This window comes from Vicia villosa, linkage group LG2 (genome assembly GCF_029867415.1).
Source record: "Vicia villosa cultivar HV-30 ecotype Madison, WI linkage group LG2, Vvil1.0, whole genome shotgun sequence".
NCBI classification, from domain to species: domain Eukaryota; kingdom Viridiplantae; phylum Streptophyta; class Magnoliopsida; order Fabales; family Fabaceae; genus Vicia; species Vicia villosa.
Genome location: NC_081181.1, coordinates 183,732,438 through 183,758,829, shown reverse-complemented (window position 1 = coordinate 183,758,829; position 26,392 = coordinate 183,732,438). Strand labels below are relative to the sequence as shown.

The 26,392-nt window shown below is 30.5% G+C and overlaps 2 protein-coding genes and 1 pseudogene across 3 annotated transcripts; 2 read left to right on the top strand and 1 right to left on the bottom strand.

Annotated features, from left to right (window-relative positions):
• The first annotated feature begins 1,569 nt into the window (after positions 1-1,569).
• LOC131653211 (putative pentatricopeptide repeat-containing protein At1g12700, mitochondrial) lies at positions 1,570-13,836 on the top strand. Of its 2 annotated transcripts, XR_009299034.1 has the most exons (3): positions 1,570-3,440; positions 3,927-3,967; positions 13,698-13,835. XR_009299034.1 is itself a non-coding variant. In XM_058923298.1 (2 exons), exon 1 carries the CDS (start codon positions 1,698-1,700, stop codon positions 3,426-3,428), a length of 1,731 nt encoding a protein of 576 aa, XP_058779281.1. In that variant the 5' UTR covers positions 1,570-1,697; the 3' UTR covers positions 3,429-3,440; positions 13,698-13,836. The 2 variants fall into 2 exon arrangements, 1 of the variants encoding a protein (XP_058779281.1); XM_058923298.1 differs by lacking the exon at positions 3,927-3,967 and having other exon boundaries at positions 13,698-13,836.
• A 35-nt stretch (positions 13,837-13,871) lies between these two features.
• LOC131653216 (heparanase-like protein 3) lies at positions 13,872-14,868 on the top strand (annotated as a pseudogene).
• A 4,526-nt stretch (positions 14,869-19,394) lies between these two features.
• Positions 19,395-20,824, bottom strand: LOC131650823 (mitochondrial metalloendopeptidase OMA1-like). The gene is made up of 4 exons (XM_058920535.1): positions 20,312-20,824; positions 20,092-20,240; positions 19,600-19,833; positions 19,395-19,446 (listed from the first exon to the last, which is right to left on the bottom strand). The coding sequence occupies exons 1-4, from the start codon at positions 20,822-20,824 to the stop codon at positions 19,395-19,397; spliced, it is 948 nt and encodes a 315-aa protein (XP_058776518.1).
• Between the last annotated feature and the right edge of the window lie 5,568 nt (positions 20,825-26,392).

Below are 26,392 nucleotides of genomic sequence, written 5' to 3'. Positions count from 1 at the left end.
ATCATTAGATGTAGAGAAAGATCCTTTCAGGCCTCGAGAAAAGGATGAAGAATTGCTTGGTCGTGAAGTACCATATCTCAGTGTGATTGGAGCACTAATGTACGTTGTTAATTATACACGTCCTGATATATCATATGCGGTTAATTATTAGCAAGATACAGTTCTTCACCCACACGAAGACATTGAAATGGAATCAAACATATACTTCATTATCTTAGAGGTACAATAGACATGGGTCTGTTTTATACCAAAGTATCAAAACTCGAATTAACAGGTTATGCAGATGCATGTTACTTATCAGATCCTCACAACGGTGGATCACAAACATGTTATTTGTTTACATGTGGTGGTACAACTATTTCATGGAGATCGGATAAACAAACAATATCAACAACTTCATCTAATCATGCATAACTTTTAGCACTACATAAGGCAAGTCGAGAGTTCGTTTGGTTAAGATCCTTAATCCAACACATATAAAATACTTGTGGTTTGTCTTCTGAAAACATAAATACAACGACCATATATGAAGATAATACTGCATGCATCACTCAAATGAAAGATGGTTACATTAAAGGAGACCGAACAAAACACATCTCTCCAAAGTTCTTTTTCACTTATGATCTTCAAAAGAATGGTGATATAAACATCCAACAAATTCGTTCATATGATAACCTTGCAGACCTTTTCATAAAGTCACTCCCAAATAGAACTTTTAATTAACTAGTGCAAAAGATTGGTCTTCATCATCGAAGAATGATCGCTCAGTTGAGGGGGAGAAATAAATTTATTTAAAAGGATATGTACTCTTTTTCCTTTACTAGATTTTTTCCCAATGGATTTTTCTAGTAAGGTTTTAACGAGACATATCCAAAACAAACATCCAAGGGGGAGTGTTATGAATAATTGGATGATTGTCTCCCAATCAACTTATTCCTTATTTATAATATTGTGTATTTATTACATTGTCTGTATGTTGTCCTATAAATAGGACCAACCTTATTGTAAAATATACACCGATGAAATAATACGGAATTGCTCTCATCTCTCTTCTCTTTTATCTTCTTATTTCATAACATGGTAAAATTGTCATCTTTTCTCTTTTATTTATCATATTTTCTTAATTTATGTGAAAGTGTCAGTTATAATTTCTCTTTTATTTATTATATTTTCTTAGGCTCTGATTGAATATTATGAAATGAACGGAGCGGAACAGAGTGAGATGGAGCGTAATGGAGTAGAGTGTAATGAAAATATTATTCAATTGTTTGGAAATTGTATGACGGGACAAGGCAAATTGTTCATTCCGCCCAAATTTGAGGGAAAAAAATATGGTGGTAAGTGATGGAATGAAATAAAATGAAGTCCATGTCACTTTATTTCGCTCAATTTTTAAATTATTCCAATAATAAAATATCATTTTATCCTATCTCATTTCGCTCCGCTCCATCCAATTTCATCAATCTAAAAAAAGCCTTAGTTTATGGGTTATTTTATGACAGGGGAGTAGTTTAAAGTCATGTTCAATTTTAAATAGGGATCTTATAATATTATATATCCCATGTTCCATCATTCAAACAAAGCTTACCAAAAAAAAAAAACCGTAGGAACAGAACACTGAAGTGAATCACGAAGTGCAAGATTCGTTTTTAAAAACAATCTCGTGATTTCAGTCTTATATCCTTTTCATTGTTGCAATGTCGTTTTCCAATTTCAGGTGTCTTCTTTTCTCTCTTTTCATTCCCAATTTTCAACACTCGAACCCTAAATTCATTCCTAATTTTCATCACTCAAACCCTAAATTCAATCCTAATTCTCATCACTCAAACCCTAAATTAATTCATCACTTTCCATTTTCAAACTCAACAAGAAGGTTGTACTCTCGATTACATGAAGAAGAAGACGAAGATATTATTGTTTCTTCATTCAATCGCTTGCTCCATCAGAATCCTACCCCACCCATCATCCATTTCGGTCAGATTTTAGGTTCCCTTGTCAAGGCCAACCATTATTCAACTGCCGTCTCACTTCATCGACAAATGGAACTAACAGGAATTGCTTCAAACTTAGTCACCTTGAGCATCTTGATCAATTGCTTTTGTCAATTGGGTCATAATTCTCTTTCTTTTTCTGTATTTGCCAACATTCTTAAGAAGGGCTATCACCCAAATGCCATTACTTTGACTACAATCATCAAGGGTCTCTGTCTCAAAGGTCAAGTCCATCAAGCATTGCACTTTCATGATAAGGTTGTAGCGCTTGGATTTCAATTGAATCACGTTAGTTATGGGACATTATTAAATGGGTTATGTAAAGTTGGAGAAACACGAGCAGCCCTGCAACTACTTAGACAAGTTGACGGGAAATTGGTTCAACTTAACGTGGTAATGTACAACACTATTATTGATAGTATGTGCAAAGATAAACTTGTCAATGAAGCCTTTGATTTATATTTTGAAATGCTTGCTAAGAGAATTTCTCCTGATGTTGTCACTTATAGTGCTTTAATTTATGGCTTTTGCATTGTTGGTAAATTGAAAGAGGCAATGGCTTTGTTTAATAACATGATATTGGAAAACATCAAGTCGGATGTATATATCTTTAATATATTGGTCGATGCATTTTGTAAGGAAGGAAAAGTGAAAGAAGCCAAAAATGTGTTTGCCATGATGATGAAAAAAGGCATAAAACCTAACATTGTTACTTATAACTCTTTAATGGATGGATATTGCCTAGTGAAAGAAGTGAATAAGGCCATGGATATATTCAACACTATGACCCAGAGAGGAGTAAGTGTAGATGTTCGGAGCTATAATATCATAATTAATGGATTGTGTAAGATTCGAAAGGTTGATGAAGCTATAGGTCTCTTCCAAGATATGCATTGTAGAGACATTATTGTTGATACTATAACTTATAGTTCTCTTATTGATGGCTTGTGCAAATTAGGGAGAATATCATATGCTCAGGAGCTTCTCCATGAGATGTGCGAAAGAGGTCAACTACCTGATATAATTACCTACAATTCTATATTGGGTGGTTTATGCAAAAACCATTATGTTGATAAGGCAATTGCATTATTAACAAAACTTAAAGAAATTGGTATTCAACCAGATAAGTTCACATATACTATTCTTATTGAAGGATTGTGTAAAAGTGGAAGACTTAAGGATGCCCGAAAGGTCTTTGAAGATCTTTTAGTCAAAGGCCACAATCTAAATGTCTTTATATATACCGCTATGATCAAGGGCTTTTGTAAAAATGACTTGTTTGATGAGGCATTGGCCATGCTGTCAAAAATGAAAGACGGTGGTTGCATTCCGGATGCTAAAACTTATGAGACAATTATTCTTTCTCTCTTTGAAAAAGATGAAAACGATAAAGCAGAGAAACTTCTTCTTGAAATGATTGAGAGAGGTCTACTATAAGACAGAATATGGGTAAAATATATTTCTTTTCATACTCTTTTTTTTCTTTTCTTTTTTTCCGAATTTATGTTTCAGCATTATTTCATCATTTGATATATGTAGTTGCTTCACTTAATGAGAAAAATACGTTTGTTATTTTGTTTATACACCTCTAGCCAATACGTTGAATAATAGAAATATCACTTAATTACTAATTGAGACCTAGATAATTAAGTCTTGTAGTAACCCCTAGGCCAATGGCAGCCCTAAACTATTGAGTAGTGAGGTAATGAGTGAGTAAGGTATGGAGTCCTGGAATGTTTGCTTATTTAACCTATCTGTAAAATTAACAGTCAACATCGTATGCAAAGGGAAATGTTGTATGATATACAGTAGTTAAAAATTAAAGTAAGTTACCTTAATAGTATAATCCGTTAAAGTTACAAGCTAAGATGGTCTGATCGCAATCCCTCCAACCAAAATCAACCTCTGACGAACCTACTAATGATTCATTCCCAGGAGTAGCATGGGGCTGGACCACCATTTCTGCAATGAGTGAGGTATGCTGGCCTTATTTTTGAAGTATTTGTTTTATTATGGGTAGACAAGATTGCATCAGTGACAAAATTTCTTTGAGAGAGGATTGTTCCTGTTATCTATTTTAATATATAAAAATGAATTACCACCAATTTCCCTTAAATACCCTAATGACAAACAATTAAACATGGTTTTGCATACCCCTGAGCGTAATTTTACATTTAATCATGATTACATTCCAACAGTTTATTTAATGCAAAAGTTCAGTATTGGAATATGTAAAAACCTGCACAACTAATAATCATTACATTCCAACAACTAATTTAATGCAAATCTTTTTTATTGGAATATGGAAAATATGCACTACGTTCTATGCCACTCATCTAATTAATTTAATTTTTTTATTGGAATATTGCAGCAGCCAAATTAATTATTTCATTGGAATATCAAATAAACTAAATTTTTGGGTATCATTATTCTCCCTCTATATATTCCAAACAATATCAAATAAACTATTGAGATTCACACGACAATAACAATATTTTCCTTCTCTCTTCCATTTTATCTCCATCCTCTCTCCTTGGCCGTCAAACCCTAAAATAAACAGCTTTCACCTTTAGATTCGCTTCACTCCCTCTTCGAAACCCATTTTTTCCCATCAACTTTTTAAACGTAGAAAAATTGAAACCCTTGCACTTCTTTCGTCCTCCTTGCTTTTTCCTTCATCATTAAAGGACAAATCTTTCATCTTCACTTCATCTTCCACTCTTCTTTTTTTTTTGTTTGAAAAAATTATCTCAATACGGTATGCTTCTTCCTTCATCTTAAACTTTTTTGTTTTTCATCAATCATGGTATTTGATATCCTTTTCCAAAACTCACCAATCACATAAAAATCCTCAATAAGCAACAACACAACATAACTATAAGAAGAGTTTTCCAGCAGTAGAAGAGAGAATCAATGAACAAAAGTAAATAAGGAATCAAAATATAGTATCCGTCAAGCTTCGATTTTGTTACCAAAGAAATTATCATCTTCGTAGGTAACCTTTTTTTGCTCCATTTTGAATGATGTTGATGTTGTAAAACGTTTTTTCCTTTTAATCGTTGTTTCTTGATGTTTATTCCGAGCGATTTTAGGATTTTAGGGTTTGTTTTCTTGAATCGATTTGTGCGTATGGTTTGTTGTCCATAAATTCTGGGATGAGATTCAGATTAGGGTTTGAGTTTGAGGGAATTTGTTTTTGGTATGTTTCAATTGTGTTTGGATGGAAACTGTTAGTTTGTTTTCATGGAGTTTGGTCATAAAAAGGGCATGAGTTTTTCTTTTCCATGGTTAAACGATTTGAGAGGTGATTGAAATGATGGAAAAAAAATTCACGTGTTGGTTTGGTTTCTTTCATTTATTTTTTTAAATTTTTCTTTCATTTATTTTTTAAAATTTTAATTAATGGTAATACCAAATGTTCATATCCTATTGGTTGGTCAAAAAATCTTCATAAATTTTACATATAGTCTCTTTCAAATTTATTAGCATTAATATTGAGAGAATTAATTATTTGATTTGGTCTAAACCTTTTTAGCTTTTTATCTACTTTTATGACTTTTGGATTTTTCTTCATATTAAAATATAAATATTTTGGATTTTAATGTATTTCTATATAACCAGCAGATCTTGGATACAACGCGTGTCTGTTATAGTGAATCAGTTACCCTCTGTATCACCTAATTTGTTGTTTTAGTTTCTGATTTTGATTTAGGTTTTAATTTAACGATGGTGATAATGATGTTGTTTTAGGTTTTGGTTCCATTGCGATGGCTATAAAGATGCTTAACAGTGATGAATCTGACAGCGTTCTTCTTCTGCCAACGTTATGGGTTTGAGGTAATTATTTTTATTATAGTTTATGAACTTTTGTTTATTTTTACTTAATCATTTGATATAGTTTGGTTTAATTTTTTATTGAGTGTGATGAAAATTGAATTTTATAGACATAAATTATTAAACGACGGAAGGATTATTCAACGGAATTTGTGGAGTTGAATTGTTGTTTTCTCTCTTCGTTTTATTAGCTGAAATGTTCACATTTTGAATTTTGGAAACGTGAAATGTTTAGATGTTGAATTTTGGTATTTTGAGTTGCATTTTTTATTACTTTTCTCTCTGCAATATTTTTACTATCTCATATGATTCATTCTTACTGTTGCTTTTATATCAAAAATTCAAGTAAGCTTCATTCTTCCAAAACTGCATATGCTTCATTTTCTCTGTTAAAGGCACAAACTGTCCATCTCTTTGTATTTATCTTTGAAAGCATTCATTTTGTATTTGCTACTATTGTTTCCACTTCTACCTATCTATATTTTTTAATTCAGAAAAATGAATTAATGAGAGAAAAATGATTTTTTTTTACTGTTTTGTTTAGACTTAAATATAAGGAAAATGAAGTCTTTATGCTGAGAAATCTGGAGGAATTTGATTTTTGTTAAATGTTGACAGAAAAATCAGCGTTGTACTCAAATGTTGATAATTTTAGAAATTAAGGTGTTTGATTTTGGAAGTATACTTAATTCCCATTAAATTTAAAATTGTTGATTTCACCGATAGATATCTGGATACCTTAAATATTTTGTTTGGTAAGTTGGTGATTGATGTTGTTACCGTGAGAATTTTGTTATCTTTTTTTTCTCACATATTTACTTTTCTTTATTTATTTGTTTGATTTTGTTGTTGTGTTGAATTTACTCAAGTCTTTGTGAACTGAGTTTGGATCCAGTAATATATAATTTTGAATAATACAGTCACGGATCCAGTAATATATAATTTTGAATAATACTGTCACACTAATATGCTCATAAATGGCAAAAAAAATAAAATGGCACAACTGTTAGTTTTATGTTACAGATGTTTTATGTCATTTCTGATAAAAGTATTGAATCATTGTGATTCCTACAGTGCATGCCAATCTGCTTTGCAAGGAAAGCGTGATCGTGATCGTGAATGTTCTTATTACAAGTTATCCATCATTATTCCAGCCTATAGGAATTAATACATATATATGATTCTATGCATAGCCTGCCGATTTTCAATGGTCTGTTAATAGTGGATGGTCTGTTAATAGTGGTGGAGCCTATACGAATTAATGCAGATGACTTTTTAAATCTTTTGCAAGTTGAAGGCTATTTTTGATTTCTATGATGTGATTATGAATATGATTATTAATATTTCATTACTACAAGTTAAACACCAACATCTTTAAATAAAAATTCCAATTACTCTAATAAAATAATTATTAAATCAATTAAATTATATTTAATATTTTAACTAACCTGATATAAATGAGATGGAATATATAATTTAAAATAAATAATGAGGTTTAAATATGTTTAATTGTATTGCAATATGTTGTTTATATATAGATTATGAGACTTATAAATAAGTAAATAATTGATACTATACCCTACCATTTTGATGTTTTTTTTATTACATAATTGAGTATAATTATTCTATTGTTTTAAGGAATTTTTTCATTACCCTTAATCGTAATTACAATTTCTAAACGTAGATTTTATGAAAGGAATGTAGTAATATTTTTCTAACCTTAATATTAAAGACTCATTATTATAATAAAAATATATAATGGGTGGATATGGGATAATGGGAAATTATAATAAAAATATATAATGGGTGGATATGGGATAATGGGAAATGAGTCCCTGTAAAATAATTATTCTTTTAATTGGATGTAGTAATTTTTTTTAACCATCTATCAATTTAATTTATTTGAGATATTCTTTTAAAAAAAATAATATATTAACTTCCATTACAAACACTATTAAAATATAATTAATATTATTAAAATTGTATTTTACCAAAATATTTTAATATTATATTTTACGGTTTATATTATACACGTATGATTTTAATAAAGTGAGATAAGAGTCAAAATACATTGAATTTTAAATTTATCCTAATATATTAGTTAAGCTGAATCCGTTAGATAAGTTAACATATATAGATTGTTGTATAAATATTCATGGTGAAAAACTAAAGGACCCAATAGAAGTAGGTTTTAGTTGTAGGTAGTAATAATTAAACATCATTTTTATTTAGAGAGTTTAAAGAAAATGTCATTGAGAATATGTAGTTTTAGGTGAGTAATAATTAGTTGTCTTTTTTAACATTTGCAAATATACAGTACCTTGACATAATTCAAATTTAAAGGGAGGAATCAGTATAAAATAGTTTTAAATAAACATACAAAAAAGATTTTGTATAGAATTAAAAATTAAAAATTAAATGCATATAAAATCTTTCAATACGCATTATTGTATCTTCCACCTTGAAAATAGTTGAGATTAATTCTAATTTATATTCATTCCTTTAATATCCATAAAAAATTGATTAAATTAATTCTAATTTATATTCATTCCATTAAATATATCAAATACAAAAAAATAGTTGGTATTGACCATTTTTCTATGAAACACAAAATTGTTATTCTTTGTATATTTTATAGTAGATTTATTAACTATTTTTAATTGTATGTTCATGTATGAGAATGTGAATATCGTATGTCCATCATTCAATTAATATTATTATTATTATTAATGAAATATATTTTAAAAAAATCAAAATCAAAGGGAAGAATTCAATTAATATTATTATTATTATTAATGAAATATATTTTTAAAAAAACAAAATCAAAGGGAAGAAATTTAAACTGGAGATTCTATAGTGAGTGGATCATCTAAAATTTAAATTTATATTTAATATATAATAATAATTCCTAATTAATAGGTTCCAAAACACAATCGTTACCAATACAATAAATATTCGCCTATTTAGTATCTATTTTATTCTAAATTAGTCTCAATATATATTTCAACCTTTAAAAATGGAAAGTGTTGGTCTAAAAAAAAATTTATCTTCTAATAATACAAGATTATGAAGAAAATTATAACTTATTTTTTATTTGATAAATATTCTATTTTTGCTATTTGATGTGCAATTTGAATTAAATATTTTTGTTGTTTTTATTCCATTACATTATAATTTTATAGGCAACAATAATTTTCTTCTATAAAAAATTGTTTCAATCAATTAAGTATGATTTTTTTTATAAATTTTTTAAATAAAAATATCATATACCTGATAAAAAATGATATATATTATTATTACATGATACAAATAAAAATAAAATTGACATGAAAAAATGTTAGCATTTATTTATGATAAGATGTTAATATTTATTCTAAAAGTTGACACATATATTTGTTTTTATTAAAAAACATGAGAAAATTATGATTGATGAATAAACAATTTTTTTTATGAAAGACACAAATTTATTTCTTTTTTATATTTAAAACAAAAGGCCAAGATATCAACTATTATATATTTATTTACTATTTATAAAAATATTATATATAAGTAGTGTACATCCTCATATTTAATTCTTTAAAAAAAACTTTTAATATATTTAATTGGAAAAAAATTGGTACATGAATTTCACGGGAGAGTTTAAAATTGGGATTGCAATTTTCTCACGTAAAATTTCAAAAGGAAGGATAAGATTTCACGGGAGAGTTTGACTAGGATTCTCTCCTATAAAAATTACACCAGAGAATAATATGTCTTCATGGTTCTGAGGACCATCTTAAATACCAATAAATTAAATATATGATTCACTGAAGTTCAATGGAGAGTTAAAAAAGGATTAGGATTTGATTTAATTCATAAATTAAATATGATTTTTTAATTTATTTATTTCAATCTAAATAAAAAATTAACTACACACAAATAATTATAAAATGCATTAAATATACTTTCTTTGTTTTTCATGAAAAACACAATTTTAGTGCTAATAAGAATTCATCTTTAATTTTTCTTAACCATCATTAATTACAGTTCCAAATGATAACGAATAAAATATGTAGTATAAATTATTACCATTTTTATTATGTATGTTTCAAATAATTCAAGCATGCTTCATTTCTTTTTTCAATTTAATTATTTTGATTCTCAATGTTAATTGTAGCTAACAAGTCTTAAATGCATTATTTTTTAACAGAAAGGTCGCACGTGAAAAAAGAGAGTCACAAACACCGCTTTTGAACCACAGTCCTTTCTAATTTCTTCCGCACAATGTTATTTATTACTTTAAATATTAATCCTATTTAATTATATTTGACCTAAAGTCTTTTCCCAAACCCTATTATACTTCAAACAATTTTTCTCGGTTAAAGAAATTAACATATTGGAAACAGAAAATTAACCTTTTGAATTCCCACTCTATTCATTCATCAAATTTTTGTTTCGATTTATAGTAGATTTATGATTCACACCAACCCCTACGTTTGGCTAAAAAAAATCACACGATTAACTTTTTTTGTTTTCCAATCCTAATTTATTTAATAAAATATTAAATAGTTTTATTTTATTTTATCGCAATCCTTTATCATTGATTAAACTGAACCTGTTAGACAAAAAAAAAAAGATTGATCTGATATACTGATATGATATACCAATAGAGGTAGATTTTAGTTGTAGGTGGTAATAATTAATAGTCTTTTTTAATTAGAAGTTTGAAGAAAATGTCATTGGGAATATGTAGTTTTAGGTGATAATAATTAGTCTTCTTTTTTAACATTTGCAATTATTAATATTTTTTAAGAAATAATTGATCTACTATTATAATAACTACTATTATAATAACTACTATCATAATAAGAAAATCGATGTCTACCAAAATTAATTTCATGTCCAAGTTTAAACAAATATTTTAATCCGATTTTCATGCCTTCAATTGTGGTTTTTCATCATTAACTCATATTAACATCATCAACTCATATTAGCATGCCTTATGTCTTTAATATTTGACAATATCTAAAAACAATCATTATTTCTTTTGCATGCTACAAGTTTTCAAATCAATTCCAATATCTAAAAGTAATCATTACGGTTAATTAATCATAAAAAAGTGAAATTCATATAACTCTTTACCTTCCATACAACATCAACAAATATATAGTACCTTTACATAATTCAAATTCATATAGAGGAATCAGTATAAAATAATTGTAAATAAACATACAAAAAAGATTTTGTATAGAATTAAAAATTAAAAATTAAACGCATATAACACCTTTCAATACGCATTATTGTATCTTTCCCATTGAAAATAGTTGACATTAATTCTAATTTATATTCATTTCTTTAATATCTATAAAAAAAATATTTGACATTAATTCTAATTTATATTCATTTCATTAAATATATCAAATATAAAGAAAAAGTTGGTATATAAATCTTTTTCTGTCAAGATTATAAATAAAATTATAAGTTATTTTTTATTTAATAACTTATTTATTTTTGTTATTGGATATGCAATTTGAATTAAATATTTTAGCTGTTTTTATTCCATTACATTAGTATTTTTGATTCGGTATGAGTAGCTAACACAAATATGAGAAATTAACGACATATATGTGATAAGTAACATTAATATTAATAATATACATCTTTTGTACAAATTTTTATTTGGTAAATCAAATTAAATATATATTTAAAGTTAAATCTCATAATGTGTTGCATTGAATTATAATCTGTCATTTCATTATTTTTTGTTTCTTGACTTATATAGATGTTATAATTTTTTTTGCAATTTTTTATTTTGATAATTTAAATTTGCAATTTGAATCATGCTCATAAAAAGGCGGGTAGACATACTAGGGGTGAGAGCCCATAAAAATCGTTGATAATGTGCGTCTGCGAAAAAAAAAGGCGGGTAGACATACTAGGGGTGAGAGCCCATAAAAATTGTTGATAATGATAGTACATAATAACTATATTATCTCAATATTTATTTATTTTTGTAGTTTTATCAAGAACTATATTTTTTCAGACTTAAAATTGTGATCAACAATAATAATTAATTATCTCTAATATTATTTTAATTTTTATCCAACATAAATATCATCATTGAAAACAACTACAAATTGATAAATTAAATTAATATTGATATGATAATCATCATTTTGAAGAAATTATTTCGCTTAATTAATATATATTTTAATATAATTTTTTAACCATAACCATATTATATTTATTTAATATTTATACCGACTTTACGTGACCCGTGCGGGCGCACGGGTCCTTTACTAGTTGATAACAGAAAGCAATAATACAACAAAGCCCAAAAAGTTTGTCTTTGATTTTCAATTCACCAAAATCAACTTTGGTTTTCAATTTTTTCTTAGTTAGTTTATTTTTGAAAGAAAATGTGAATGTGTAGAAGTTATTGAAATTGGTTTATCAGTTCATTGTGATTTTGTTTCAGTTAATTGCAGATGATTTTACTGTGATTGATTCAAAATAAAGATATGTTATTTGTTTTGTTGTAATAAATGCAAGGCTAATGTTACTATCCTGAATATTTCCTAATAACCCTGAATATAGGATGTAGAACTTTAACAGGTCCCTCAACAGAAAGATTCTAAGAATTTTTAGTGAGAAAAATCTATTTTAAGAAACTATTTCACATTTCTGATTTTGCCTCGACACAAGGATGGTATGATAGTGGACTAAATTATATTTTTTAGAATGGTCAAAACATATTATAAGGTTTAGTAAATATTTTGGCTCAAAATTTGGGTCTTTGGAGATGCATACCAAGATAATAAATGTCACTGTAATCATATCAATATTCAAGAACCTTATTGAGGCATGATAAGGGATAATACACCCTTAAGCTCTAGTAATTTTTTTCTTTTTCTGTTATATCAGGAGAAACACGTACAGTAAAGAAAGATGGTTTGTAGGACTGTGTAAGGAAAAACCAGCCTAAAATTGTGATTAGGTTATATAACATTGAATTATAAGTGAAGTGAATCAAAGTTAAAGGTTCTAGTAAAGGTTTTGGGGCTGCAGTTGCCATCATGTTAGATATTATACTAGCTCCTGAATGACTCCTGAATGAAGTTAGCTGACAATAACTTCAATTATTCGTGTGGCTACATTCTCTACTCAAATAGGCCATAAAGAGAAGTATTGAAAACAGGAATGGTCTTCAAATTCTTTGGTCACTAGGAACAAGGCTTTATAGTTTAGAACTTGAATGAGTACTTATCTTAAAAAAATTTGGTTTACATTTGTATATAGAACATGTATAAACTTGGATAAAAATCAATCTGAAATTGTGATTAGGTGATGAAAGATTTAATAGTAAGTGCAGTGAATCAAAATTAATGGTTTGTTCCCCCTACTTTGAATTTAGGAGTGCAGTTTTGAGTTCATTTTAACATTATATACTGTATCTCCTTGCTATGGGCTGGAAATTCCAAGATAAAAATGAATCGAATTAAGATAGTTTGATGCATGGACATTTATAATTGGGGATACAGAGCATCAATTCAAAAAGAAGTGAAGATTTATTCAATATTGAAATAAGGTAGAATGAAAAATACTCAATTTTTCTACAACTTTTAACTTTTATTCCAATTGTTTGGGGAGTTTCATTACTTGTGAGTCTAAAAATTTGGGACAGTTATCAAAATCCTTTCACAGGACATATGGTGCTAGTTGAAAAATGTATCACGGGATGCATATGCTCATGTTGGATGATTTGTTATGTAAAATGTATTGAATGTTAGTTTGGATTCAACGATTCTGGAACATGTAATATAGTGCCCTGCTTCTCCATATACAGCCGTGTCTTTCTAAGATGAATGATTACTTACATTCATGCTCATATAGCTGTCATGATTGCATGCACAAACTGCGATGGGATTGGGGGTAAACTGCAAGTTCGACGCACGGCCAAGACATCAGTATGTGATGAACCAGCGCCCAGAACCTCCACCTATGATGAATCTGCAAGTGCAATGAACCAGTGGCCTAAACATCCACCTCCGATGAAACCACAAGTGCAATGACGGTACTGTGTTCTGAGTTCATGTTTGATTTTGTGTTTTTCCATTTATCCAACCGAGTTTTTGATGTTATTTTGAGTTTGTTATTCTGGCTGTGATTTTGTGTTCTGAGTTTAATGTGAGGTTCTAAATTAGAAGTAGTGAGTCCTTAAAAATGTTCTTCAAAATTCACGAACCTCAACTAAAGTGGGTTGGTGAAGCAGGAGGGTCTTACAATAGTGGCTGCCATCTTGTGTATGATCCCTTTGTAAATAGCTTCTGGTAGTGTAAAGTGTAACTCTCCGTGATTTATGAATATATCAGTAGGAATTCCTAAAAAGCGTTTTATCGATATAATCATATCGAATGCAGGTATTTGGATCAGCTTGGAATGTCAGCTACTTATGGCACCATAACATACTGCAGACAGACTTTGATTGGAGGAAACTACAGTTTATCGAATACAACTACTTTCATGCCAAATACAGTGCTCTTCTTTGGCACCAACTCATGGGATCATGTGTTCTGTCAAAAACTACCTTCTATGGAACAAAGAAGATCAAAACATATGCATATTGTGCAAAGGAATCTGTGAGTGAAGTTGTTTTGGATTCACATGATTATATAGTAACTAACATTTGCCTTTTTCTTTTAAAAAGCATGATTATTTTGTGAAATCTGATTTAATCATACTAACTTATAGAAAGGAATCACAATACTGTTTCTCAACTTGGACAACAGCACCACTGTAAATGCAGGAGTGACCTTAAATTATGCTAAGAAACCTTCCTCTTCTTATAAGGGAAATAGCACAAAGAAGAGAGTATCATTTAACAACAAAGGATGGAAATTTACATAGCCAAACAATGTTACTAAATGGAAACATTCTAAGTGTAATATACCTATATGCTATATGGCTATATGCTGCTATGCTATCATTTCTTTGTACTTATAGTGATATCTACATGCCTATATGCAGATTTTGTGTTCTTCCATTTATCCCACCGAGATCTTGATGTTGTTATTTTGGCTGTGATTTTTTGTTTAAAGGGAGGTCCTAAGTTTAAAGGAGTGCGGCCAAGATATATTATTGCTATATGATTTAGTTGGTTGCGCTTCAAAATATTTGTTTTCTTAATATAAACTTTTCAAAGTATACGATGGGAATTTTCTTTTACCAAATTGATGGAGGAATAAAAATAAAGAGATGTTCAAGTCGTGCTGTATGAAATTGTTTTTATTCTATTCAATAAAGCTAGAAAAACTTGTCACTTGTGGTATTTTTTATTTGCTAATTTTACTCATATATGGTGTTTGCAGATATCGTTGGCATTGAAAATTAGTGAACCAACTGAATCCATCAACCATAATAATGAACTAGTAAGAGACCCGTGCTCCCGCACGGGTAATTTAATTATAATATTGTATAAATAACTAAAAAATATATTTAGTAATTTAGAATCTTTAAATATTAATCAACAGATTAAGAGTAGCACCCTCACCTACTATTTCAAAAAGCTAGTAACTTAACACTATAGATCGACCCTGTTTTCTGCATATACAAAGTCGTATATTTTGAAATGATGAGAAACACTTAGACTAAACTCTTAAACTAAATCTATTCAATCAACCCATACCATTGAAGGACACATATGAATAACACTTAAACCAAAATTATATAAACTAAAAACCAAATTGTTTTGATCATAACATATTCAAGCGCTTCTCAAATTGTAAGCATAACTTTACTGTATGAAAAACACAAATATTGTAAGGAAATACACTTATCTTTGAGAAGAGAAACAATAGAGACACAACCATCAAAAAGCCCTATTGTGATCAATGTGGATGAAGGATTCCAATCCAGGTACAAACACGTTGAGTTACTGATTTTCTAACTTGTAATCTCTTTTAGACAAGTCCCTGCCGTTGAATCAATAACAAATTTTTAATACATTGTAACTCAGCAAATAAATAAATGGCAGCTCTCTTTAGCAAAATATAAGCTTAATAAATGTCAGTATCTCATGATAAAAATGAAATATTTCCACAGTAAGGCTTATGTCACTAATTTATCTACAAAGAAGAAACTTTGATAAGTGGAAGGTACTGCTTAAAGTTTAACTGTAAAGTGTAAAGTAGGATGTTGTATTTTGCATTGGATATTTAAACAAACAACCAATCCACCAGAAAAAAAATGCCTAAGTGCACATCCAGCTAGTTATCAACTTTTAACATACATATCCTTTGCTTGAAGAGAAATCAAATCTATATAACTAAAAACTATAGGCACTAAGAAAATAGAAGCTAATTGTAAATTTTATATAAGGGTAAAAAATCTTTCAAGTTTCAATTAGGAACAAAACCTGTAAGAATATAGTCCAAAATTGTAGTCCGTAAGTTTCAATTTTTTTTAATATAGTACAAAAGTTTCAATTTTTTTGTCACTTTCATTTAACACCCATGTAAATGGCAAAACCCTCACCCAAAATTTTACCCAAATGGAACAGTTTTGTTGGGAAGGAATCAAAATAAACACAGCTTCAGCTGACATCAAAGCAACAGATCTTGATATATCGACAGAAAAATAAGACTAAACATTTGAAAACATGAAACTCTTTTAAGCATAAACGTTTGAAAACATGAAACTCTTTTAAGCAATAGCACAAATAGGTAAAATGCAACAAAGGATTAGATAGGATAAATTAAAATAGAAGTAAAGAATAATGAAAAAGGATATGCAAGATCTTGACTTTCAAATCTGTGGCCATGGAAACAAATTGGATCTTGACTTTCACTTCTGAGGGAAGACTTTGCCGAAAAAGAAGACTTGAAGCCTCGTTACGGAGTGGAAGTCGCGTGAGAAAAGGGAAAAAGATTAGTTTCACTGTAGAACCAGCCCCAGCTTTTGCCTGTAACGCGAACAAATTTTAATGAATTAGTCACAAAACGATTTGAATTATTAGAACCAAGGAAATGAATGAATCTGAAAACCCTAGCCGCAAAGGAGAGAGAAAGAGAAGAGAATCTGTGTTGAAAGTGAGAGAGTGCAGAGGGATAGGAGAGGGCGGTGGAATGAGGGAAGGAGAATTTGAAGAGTGACACGTTGCAAAATCATTCATTTTCATTGGACAATAAAAAGTGTTAGGATTATTTTGTTAAATACTAAAATGTTCCAAGTGTAGTGTTAATTTATTTTGAGGGAAGGGCACTTTAGGTAAAATGGTCAATCTTTTAGTATATGTTTGTATACCATCGTATCGTTACAAACACAAAAGTGGGGCATGGATCAAACAGTAACAGATATTCAGTATCAAAAACTAGACTGATCACATGATCAAAGAAGAGAATTTGAGCAACATGTTTTGTGGCATTGATGATCAATCTGAGCTATGGTCATGGTTGTAGCAGAAACACTTAAATTGAACAAATATTTGAGCCTAACTTATGGGCTAATAAACTAAGGGTGTGGTACACAACAAGTAACTTAAATTCTGTTTTACTTTGAAATTTATATATATAAGAAAAACACTCTTGTAACTAAAAAATAGAAAATTGTTTGTACTGGAATTCGAACTTTGTCACTCCATGTACATTTAACTACGGTTGCTTAGAAAATTGTTTGTACTGGAATTCGAACTTTCTCATCTGTTTTACATAATGAAATACAAATCACTCTATTCTTTTCAATCAGTTTTTGGGATGAAAAGCTGGCTGAATTGAAAGAAAAGAGTTTATGGTTTTCTGTAATATGAACAATCTAACTCTCTAGAAATTGGATGCAAGATGTAGCAAAAAAAAAAAAAAGGTTTAGTCGTGGTAAGTAAATGAAGAAGTCAAATTTAGCACATGGAAGTCAAATTCATCATTCATACTGTTTTACAAGATTTTACAAATGGTGGAGTCATCACCTTCCTGTTCCGTACTGCTCAATAGTTTGAGAGAAGAACAACTCACAAAGTTTAGTGAAATCACTTCCATCATTCTCCATGACGGTATCATGGTTTTAAAATGCGGTCCGTATTAAAAACCCATCAAATAATTACTGTCATTTCTGTTCTTACCAAAAATTGAAATTTTATAACTCCCAACTCCAATCATCCTCTAATTTAATGAAAAATCTTAATTTTAACAGTTTGTCAACTTTCCATTTTAAGCATCTCCCAATTAGGATTTAAGTTGCAACAACCACAATGTGCATAGCAACACCCACAATGGCAACAGTCGCAACCGCTACCGCAATTTAAAATCATGGTCACTATGCTTTACTGCTTACTTTAGCAATTCTTACTACTTCACTAATACAAATATTCGTGACTAAGAACTTTTCTGTTTTCTGCAACAATTTGAGCTAAAGTTGCTGCTGGGCTGATAGATTTCGCATATTCCATTGGCTCCAATCTGTGAATTCTGTTGAGATAGATTGAAAATGCAGACTCAGAATAAAAAATGAACATGGATCCCGAAATTTTGGGCATATGATATTCCTTAGTCCTCTCAGCCTGAGGACTCTTGGTTCGTATCAGCAAATTCATTTTGCATCAACATATGGCAAATTTGGTATAAATGCCTATATATATATATATATATATATATATATATATATATATATATATATATATATATATATATATATATATTTGGATCTTCTGCATCGATAATCACTACGCAGTAAGAGTATGCTCACTATGCAGTAAGAGTATGCCCAACATTTAAGAAAGCATCTTGGCCTTTAACCTTCTTTTTGAAAGAAACCTACTAAGAATAATACAAACATTTTGCGCCATGTTATTGTGTTGACCCCCTTGAAATTAAAGAACCTGTACATCATTTTTTTTTGGAAATTCAGTATTCGGCCATCTAACAGACTAGGGGATCAATCTATCCCGTCCACTAGCTGAAGGCCAATTGAAGTCAGAACAAAATTCTGAACAAACTGAGCCAATACAATTATTGTTAGCACCGGCGAGATTTGTACATGAAACCTTGAGATAAACACACCATTAAATCCCAAATCTTCACCAACAGACAACTCCTATAGGTTAAGAACTTGTACGTGATAGTTCTAAAGGAGTTTCAAATTCTAAAGGGAATATCAAAACAGAATCAGAAACCAAAGCAGATCAACAAAAACACCGAAAACAGTATCTAAGAATATAAATAAACCACAAATCTTGAACATTAATAATTTGAGAGAAGATATATTTAGATGGAAAGTGATAATTACTCATATACCACAGAAACTGTCTTGTACTCTCATGCACTCTGTTGGTTCACAGAAACAATATTAAAAATACAACGTTAATACATTCCTTAGACCTGTTAAACCGAACAAAAAGATTTAAAAAACAAGTGTTGTAGTTATGTAGATGAGTGTATGAGTGATTGTCTGTAGCAATGCTCTACTTTAAAATAGTCTAAGAGATATAGAAAAAATATAGAAAAATATTATCAAATAATGTTTTCTTTAACGAAGTAGGTCAGCTAGTTTTACTTTTAGTTAAATCACTATGAACTTTTCGAAGAGGTGCTGTTGAGTATTTTATGGTGGTACTAGTGCACTGGTTTCTTTAACATGCTGAATTCCATAGAAACTGAAACAAACATACAAGTTAATTGCAAATATAGATGAAAATAAACTAGAATTGAAAAAACAATATTTATGACAGGTTTCAACTACATGCATTTGTAGTTTGTGGACACGGTGAATGTGCAGTCCTATAGAATGAAATCAATCAACCCCACACCTTGCTCTTACATCATTATATAAAACAAGAGCTTCATTCATTATCTTGGGCCGAGCCAATGCTTTGGCTCTTTTTCTTCCTGATGGATGGGTAACGAAAAAGCGTGTAAGCATAGAGTCGTTGTCATGTCTTTCTAACATTCCAATCTTTTTGTATACTTTAGGTGCCACCCAAGGATCATAGCCAGCTGCTGCTATTAGTAGAAGCCCGATGTAATCAGCTTCGAATTCAAACCTGAAAATTGTGGACAACCACAGACATATATATTTGATGAAGATAACATTGACTTGTAGAAAAGGCTACTGGATTATAGCAGATTAGCAGATATAGCACAGTATTTTAATTCCACAACGCTCCAAGTGTAGTGCAATTCAAAAATGAACTAAAGAAGCCATAACAGAATATAGATGCATCAATAGAAAAGATAAGGTCACAAATGAATGAAATGAATATGAATGGATTACAAAAAGAAAGAAAATGAATTAATTATACCGTCGGTGAAAAGGTAGTACTGAGAAAAGCGGCCACACTTGCTTATTATAGTCAATGTTGATAAATTTCTCAAGCAACATACACACAATTAAAATCCACGCACTCTTTGCAACTTTTTCAGCAAGGTGTCGAGCCACAATGTGTGCAACCTATAATTATCTACATATTAAATCATCTTGATATAATAAAAAGTAAAAAACAAAGGAAAATCATGGAATACCTCATGTGCAATAAGAGTTGCTATCTCTGCATCAGTTGAAAAATGGTTAATCATAACCTGGGATATAGCCATCTTGCCCCCACCGTAACATTCGCAAGTTAACTCAGAAGCATTGACAACCAAAATCTCCCAATTTAATCCATCCAAATGGGACATAGAAGGTGGTGACCTTCGAATAAGACGCAACCAAAGAAGCTGCAAAAAGCTATAATCAGAAGCAGACCTCATTTTGTTCCTCTCTGTCTGCAATGCATCAAGAATGTTATTGAGAATCTTTGTAGCCCTAACAGTATCTGGATGTGAAGGAGGCAACGATGCTTTTCCTTGGAAACTTTGTTTGAATTCTTCAAACTGTGTCTCACCGCGTTTTCTATCATAAGCGTTAGATACAAAAATATAACGTGATCGTTTAGTGTAAGGAACAGTTTCGTATTTTTGGAATTTCCACTTTACAAAATCGATGAAGCCTTCAGGCACTTTTTCAGATTCCACGCCGTAAAATCTTTTGGCCATAGTAACAAATGGTTTTCTTGAAGCTAATCGGTTAGAAAATGAAGAGAGCACATGAAAAGTGGGATTTCTCATTAGGTTTTCTTCTATCAAAAATTGAAGCTGCCTTGGTGAGATGTGTGAGAGAGTAACGTAACAGAATGCATCTTATAAAAATTCAAAGCATATGCAAAAAAAGAGGAGGCATAACCAACTTTCTTTTGTTTTTTCTCTTATACCATTGGCACTCAGATACTAACCAACTAGAATGTGACCCGCTCTATGCGTGGGTGTTGAAATTTTTTTATTTCTTTTTTGGTGAATTCTTATTTACCCAACTCAAAAAGTTGGGTAAGGTTACCTCCTTTATAAAATGCTTTGAAAACAACAAACATTTATAGTATTTTAATAAATAATTAAATGTGTTAAATGAGATGGAATCATATGATTGGTTGGAAGTACACTACCCAACTTTTTGTGATGGGTAAAGAAGTTGTCCCCTTCTTTTTTAAATATTAAAGGTTAAAAAAATATTAAAAATAATAATTTTAAGTAAAAAATAAAGAATTTTGAACAAAATTTAATGGTTATAATTTCACTCATAGTGTAAAAGTGATTTACACTATCCATGTATTTCCATTAAATCTTAATAATAATAATAATAATAATAATACTCCCTCTAGTCCCATTTATAATAAAAAATTCACTTTTTAGATACATTGAATAAATAATATATCTAGACAATATATTGTCTATATACATTATTTATTCAATGTATTTAAAAAATAAAACTTTTCTTATAAATGGGACTAGAGGTAGTAATAGACTTTTAAATTCTATTTGTAGTTGATGAGAAATAATAGTAAAATGCTTTAAATATTATAATGATATAAATGGTTTATTTAAGGACATAAAAAAAATTTAATCAAATAAACTTTGTATTAATTCAAAAACTAATGAGGTACAAGATGATCGCTCGAATCATCCCACTAAGTCAACAAGACTATCAAGCCCAACCACACTACAACAATAAAAGAGCTATGCGTGGTCTAAGCTTTTTGCTATACCTCAGTAAACTATCATATCTAAAATGTTATCTATTATTTTTGTATTATTTATACTATTACCGAAGCACGCATAATTTCTAAACTTCCATATGCCATAAGTAGTATCTGCAAATGTCAAGTTTAGGATGTTATCTCTTCACCCTTTGCCTTTACACTTCGAAACAATCCAATTCAATTCCTCATATAATTCCCTTGGTTCTTGCATCCAATCAAAGATTTTACACCAAATATTTTTCAACACAATACATCCAAAAACTGAATGGTTAATAGTATCAGCTTAGCACAGAAACGACAGTGGTCATCATACCAAAACGGAAAAGCCTGTCCTCGTTGGATAGCCTACCATGACAGGTTATCCATAACACCATCAGCGCATGCGGCCTAGCAAGATTACCACTAAACAACTTCTTCTAGCTTACATGTACTAAATCAGCAGTATGCAACTTTAAGTACATGACCTTCATGGTGAATTTCTTGCCACCATGATTTCCCAGTCAGTTTTCAGCCTATCCACATTAGCACGTTATTGAAGAATAGCTTTCATGATTCATTAGTGACTTGCCTTGACATGTAAATCCATCAGATTCGCATGTTTCATATAATATATGTGTACCAACTTGACCCACATATTATCAGCCTTAGTGCTTAAATTCCAAAAGAGTTTCAACATTGTGGTATGATTCTAAGTGTGAATGTCTAAGATAAGTAAACCTCCATACTTTCTAAGGCTGCACAAATTATTCTAGGCGATCAGACTCTTCCTGCTCAATTCAATCCCACATGTCCAAAGGAAAGTTCTACACACCACCTCAATTTTAAGAATGGTAAATTTGGGCTGAGTGAGACTTTGCATCCAATATATAGCTATAGTATAAGACACACTCTTGACGAGTAGTACCCTACCCATATAGCTTAATAACTTTGTGCTCCAATGATTAATCCTACCAACAATTTTATCTACAAGGCGCGTATAATGATGGATAGAGAGATGCTTTCTTGTAAGTGGAACTCACAGCAGCACTTACTCCCCTTGAGTATATGTACAACATAGTACTGAACAACACAAAAAAAAAAACGAGAAATGGGTGAGAATACACTTTAATATATTAACGGTGTGAAAGAATGCAAGGGTAGAATTAAAGAAGACATCAACAACCCACATCCATTTACGCAACAACACAACAATCAATCAATCAAGTCACAATGTCTTTATGTATACAATGTGACTCACAACTCGACACTATTCATGCGGTACCAATTGGACATCAAAGGTTTGTTATTGATCTCGTCCCCATAACAATTGTTCTGCATTTGAACCGGGTCCCAACTTCTGTACCCCGAGTCCCCACTTCTAGAACCAGACATGTACTGGTCCCCACTTCTGAACTCCTAACACGCCTCTTTCACAACACCGACTTATATGATATATGACATATAATAATAATGCAACAACAACACATGGTTCCACTTCTAACCATAACAACATGTCAAAATGCATTAACAATAATTCCCACTTCTAAACTACACACCTCAACATCGATGATTATAATTACATGCACATCAGATAATTATAATCACAACATCACGGCTCATATTCATAGAGTTGATTCAATTAGTATTACTATTTCATAAAAAGAGTAATTCACCCTAATCAATTATTTTCACCAAAAAAATCCAAACAGAATACGAACATCAACCACACGCAAACACAACACAAAAAACTATACCAGTTGCGCAAAACCGGTCCCTGGTGGTTGTGACGACGGGCTCGTCACTTGGGTGACGACTGTCACCCAGCCCATCATGCAAATTGTCACCCTCTGGAGACCGTGACGGTCTTCCCGTCATCACGCTGACGACCGTCAGCTTATTACAACACATGACAGCCGTCTACTTGTCATAACGTCCCTCCCCTTAGAGTCATCTGAAAAGAGTCCTCTGTAAATATTAATGACAACACTAGTCATTATTCTAGGCTTTTTCAATTGAGCACTCTTGGTATCCACTGTGTTACATCACATATGCCTCCAGCCACCACCATTAGGAGTGGAATCAACAACCGATTTTCAGCTTCAGAGAACCCTGTGAAGTTGCTCCTTTTTTTGTCAACACCACCATCATCAGCTGCGCAGGTAAAAGACTTTAGAGACATAGCTGGCCAATTTTAAGACGCCCTGCCTTGTGAAATTTTAAGGTACTGACATTCTATCTCATGTACATCTTCAAATTTTTTTGTTGCCAAGGCACTTGCCTAAAAAACTCTAACAATGAAATGAATCTACTACAATTGAAGAAACATATGAAATCAATGGATTAGAAATAATTTTTCTCAAAATTCTGTTTTGCTACAATATGTGCAGAGTAAATAACAAGAAAACCAATATAAACTGATAAGTATCTATTATCATTGGTTAAAATTAGCAAGTGGGAAGGAATATGCTCTAGGTCTCCTATACATCTACATATTACCTCATGAAACTATATTGTTGTCACAGTATAAGAGTTTTAAAGATCTTTGTAAAACATCACAACTGTAATTGCGGTTGAATTTTACTGCAATAATAGTACTCGGAATGTATACACAAGCATATGAGATTAGACCCTAGACAGCAAAATATTACCTTTACCTAAAATTTATATTTGTTGGAAATAAAACATTAAGTGTAATACTCGGAAGAAATAGCGCGTGTTTTACTCACAATTTGAATAGGTTGTCTTGTTTACCAAATATTGTTTTCTTTAACGAATTAGGTCAGGTCAGTTTTAATTTAAATCACTATGAGCTTTTGCAAGAGGAACTGTTTAGAATTAATGGTGGTGCTAGTGCACTGGTTTCTTTCACATGCTGAATTGCATTGAAAGTGAATCAAACATAGAAGTTAGTTGCAAATATAGATGAAATTATTAGTCCTATAAAAAGAAATCATTCAAACCCACACCTTGCTCTTACATCATTATATAAAAAAAGTGCTTCTTTCATTAACTTGGGATGAGCCAATGCTTCAGCTCTTTCTCTTCCTGATGGATGGTTATCGAGAAAACGTGTAAGCATAGAATCATTGTCACGTCCATCTAATGTTCCTACCTTTTTACATACTTTATGTGCCACCTGAGGATCATAGCCAGCTGCTGCCATGAGTAGAAGCCCGATGTATACGGGTTTGTTTGTTTTGGCTTTTATTTTAAATGATTTTTATAGTGTTACTAAATTTTGTGAAAAAATTTTTACAAAGAAAGTTTTTATAAAAGCTTCAAATAAAAATTTTGTTTGAATAGTTATTCTTAAAATGTGATTTTAGGTATTTCATCTATTTATGGGAAAAAAATTTGGATATCAAAATTTCAAAAAATCACTTAATTTTGAAGCTATTTCAAATAGATTTTCATAAAAATCATTTTTGAAATACAATTTTTTGAAAAAATTGTGATTTTGACTAAATTTTGGTCTTCAATTATGTATGTTTATGTTATAGGATGTCAAAAAGTGTTTAATTTTAGAAAAATCGAATATAAAATTTTTTTGTAATATTTTGAAAAACAGTTTTAAAAAATCTATTTTAAAAAATACAAAGAAAAAATCTATTTTTTTAAAGCTCAAACAAACTGGCCCGTAATCAGCTTCGATTTCAAACCTGCAAATTATGAATAAATTGGGTTGAGAACAAACACATGCATATATTTGATGAAGATAACATTAACTTGCATAAAGGTCTAGTTGGATCAGAGCAGATCGGCAGATGCAGTACCAACCGTATACTCCTATTTATATAAGATCTGTCTAACTAACTCAGTCTTCTGATGCCCGAATATCTATTACAAAATCACTATCATCCCCCTCGACATCTCTAACAAACTCACTCTTCCAAATTCCATCACCACTAGCAATGACTGAATTACAAAAGAGAGATAATGAATTAATCAAACCATCGGTTGAAAGGTAATCGTGACACAAGTGGCCGAACTTGCTTATTAAAACCAATACTGATAAACTTCTTAAGCGCCATACACACAATATAAATTCACACGCTCTTTGCAAATTTTTCAGCAGTGTGTCGAGGCACAATATGAACAACCTATAACTAACACGAAAACCAACATTAAAAGATTTTCTTATAAACACAGTAACCAAGATGGATAGATAAAGATAACATGATCATTTTGTGTAAGGAACAGTTTCGAATGTCCACTTGTAATGATCGATGAAGCCTTTAGGCACTTTTTCAGAACCCACGCAGTAAAATCTGTTGGCAAATCCTTATGCACCATGCATAAGCCTACATAAGTCATTGGATCATGTTTTTAATCCAGTATTGAGTATTGAGTGGTGAGTATTAAGTAGTGAGTAATAACAATTAATGTCTAGAATTTGATCAAATAATCCAATGGTCCATAATAATCTATGCATGATGCATATATTTTTATCTATGCACGGTAACTGCACCCGTAACAAATGGATGGTGAAATAGTTTGTTAGAAAATGAAGAGAGCACATCAAGTGTGAGATTTCTCATTAGATTCTGAAGAT

Coding starts and splice junctions, on each gene's coding strand:
- LOC131653211 (XM_058923298.1), top strand. CDS start 1,698: ATGTCGTTTTCCAATTTCAGGTGTCTTCTTTTCTCTCTTTTCATTCCC.
- LOC131650823 (XM_058920535.1), bottom strand. CDS start 20,824: ATGGCCAAAAGATTTTACGGCGTGGAATCTGAAAAAGTGCCTGAAGGC. Junction 19,834..20,091: donor GTACTACCTTTTCACCGACG/GTATAATTAATT, acceptor CACAATTTTCAG/GTTTGAATTCGAAGCTGATT. Junction 19,447..19,599: donor TATAATGATGTAAGAGCAAG/GTGTGGGGTTGA, acceptor TGTTTGTTTCAG/TTTCTATGGAATTCAGCATG.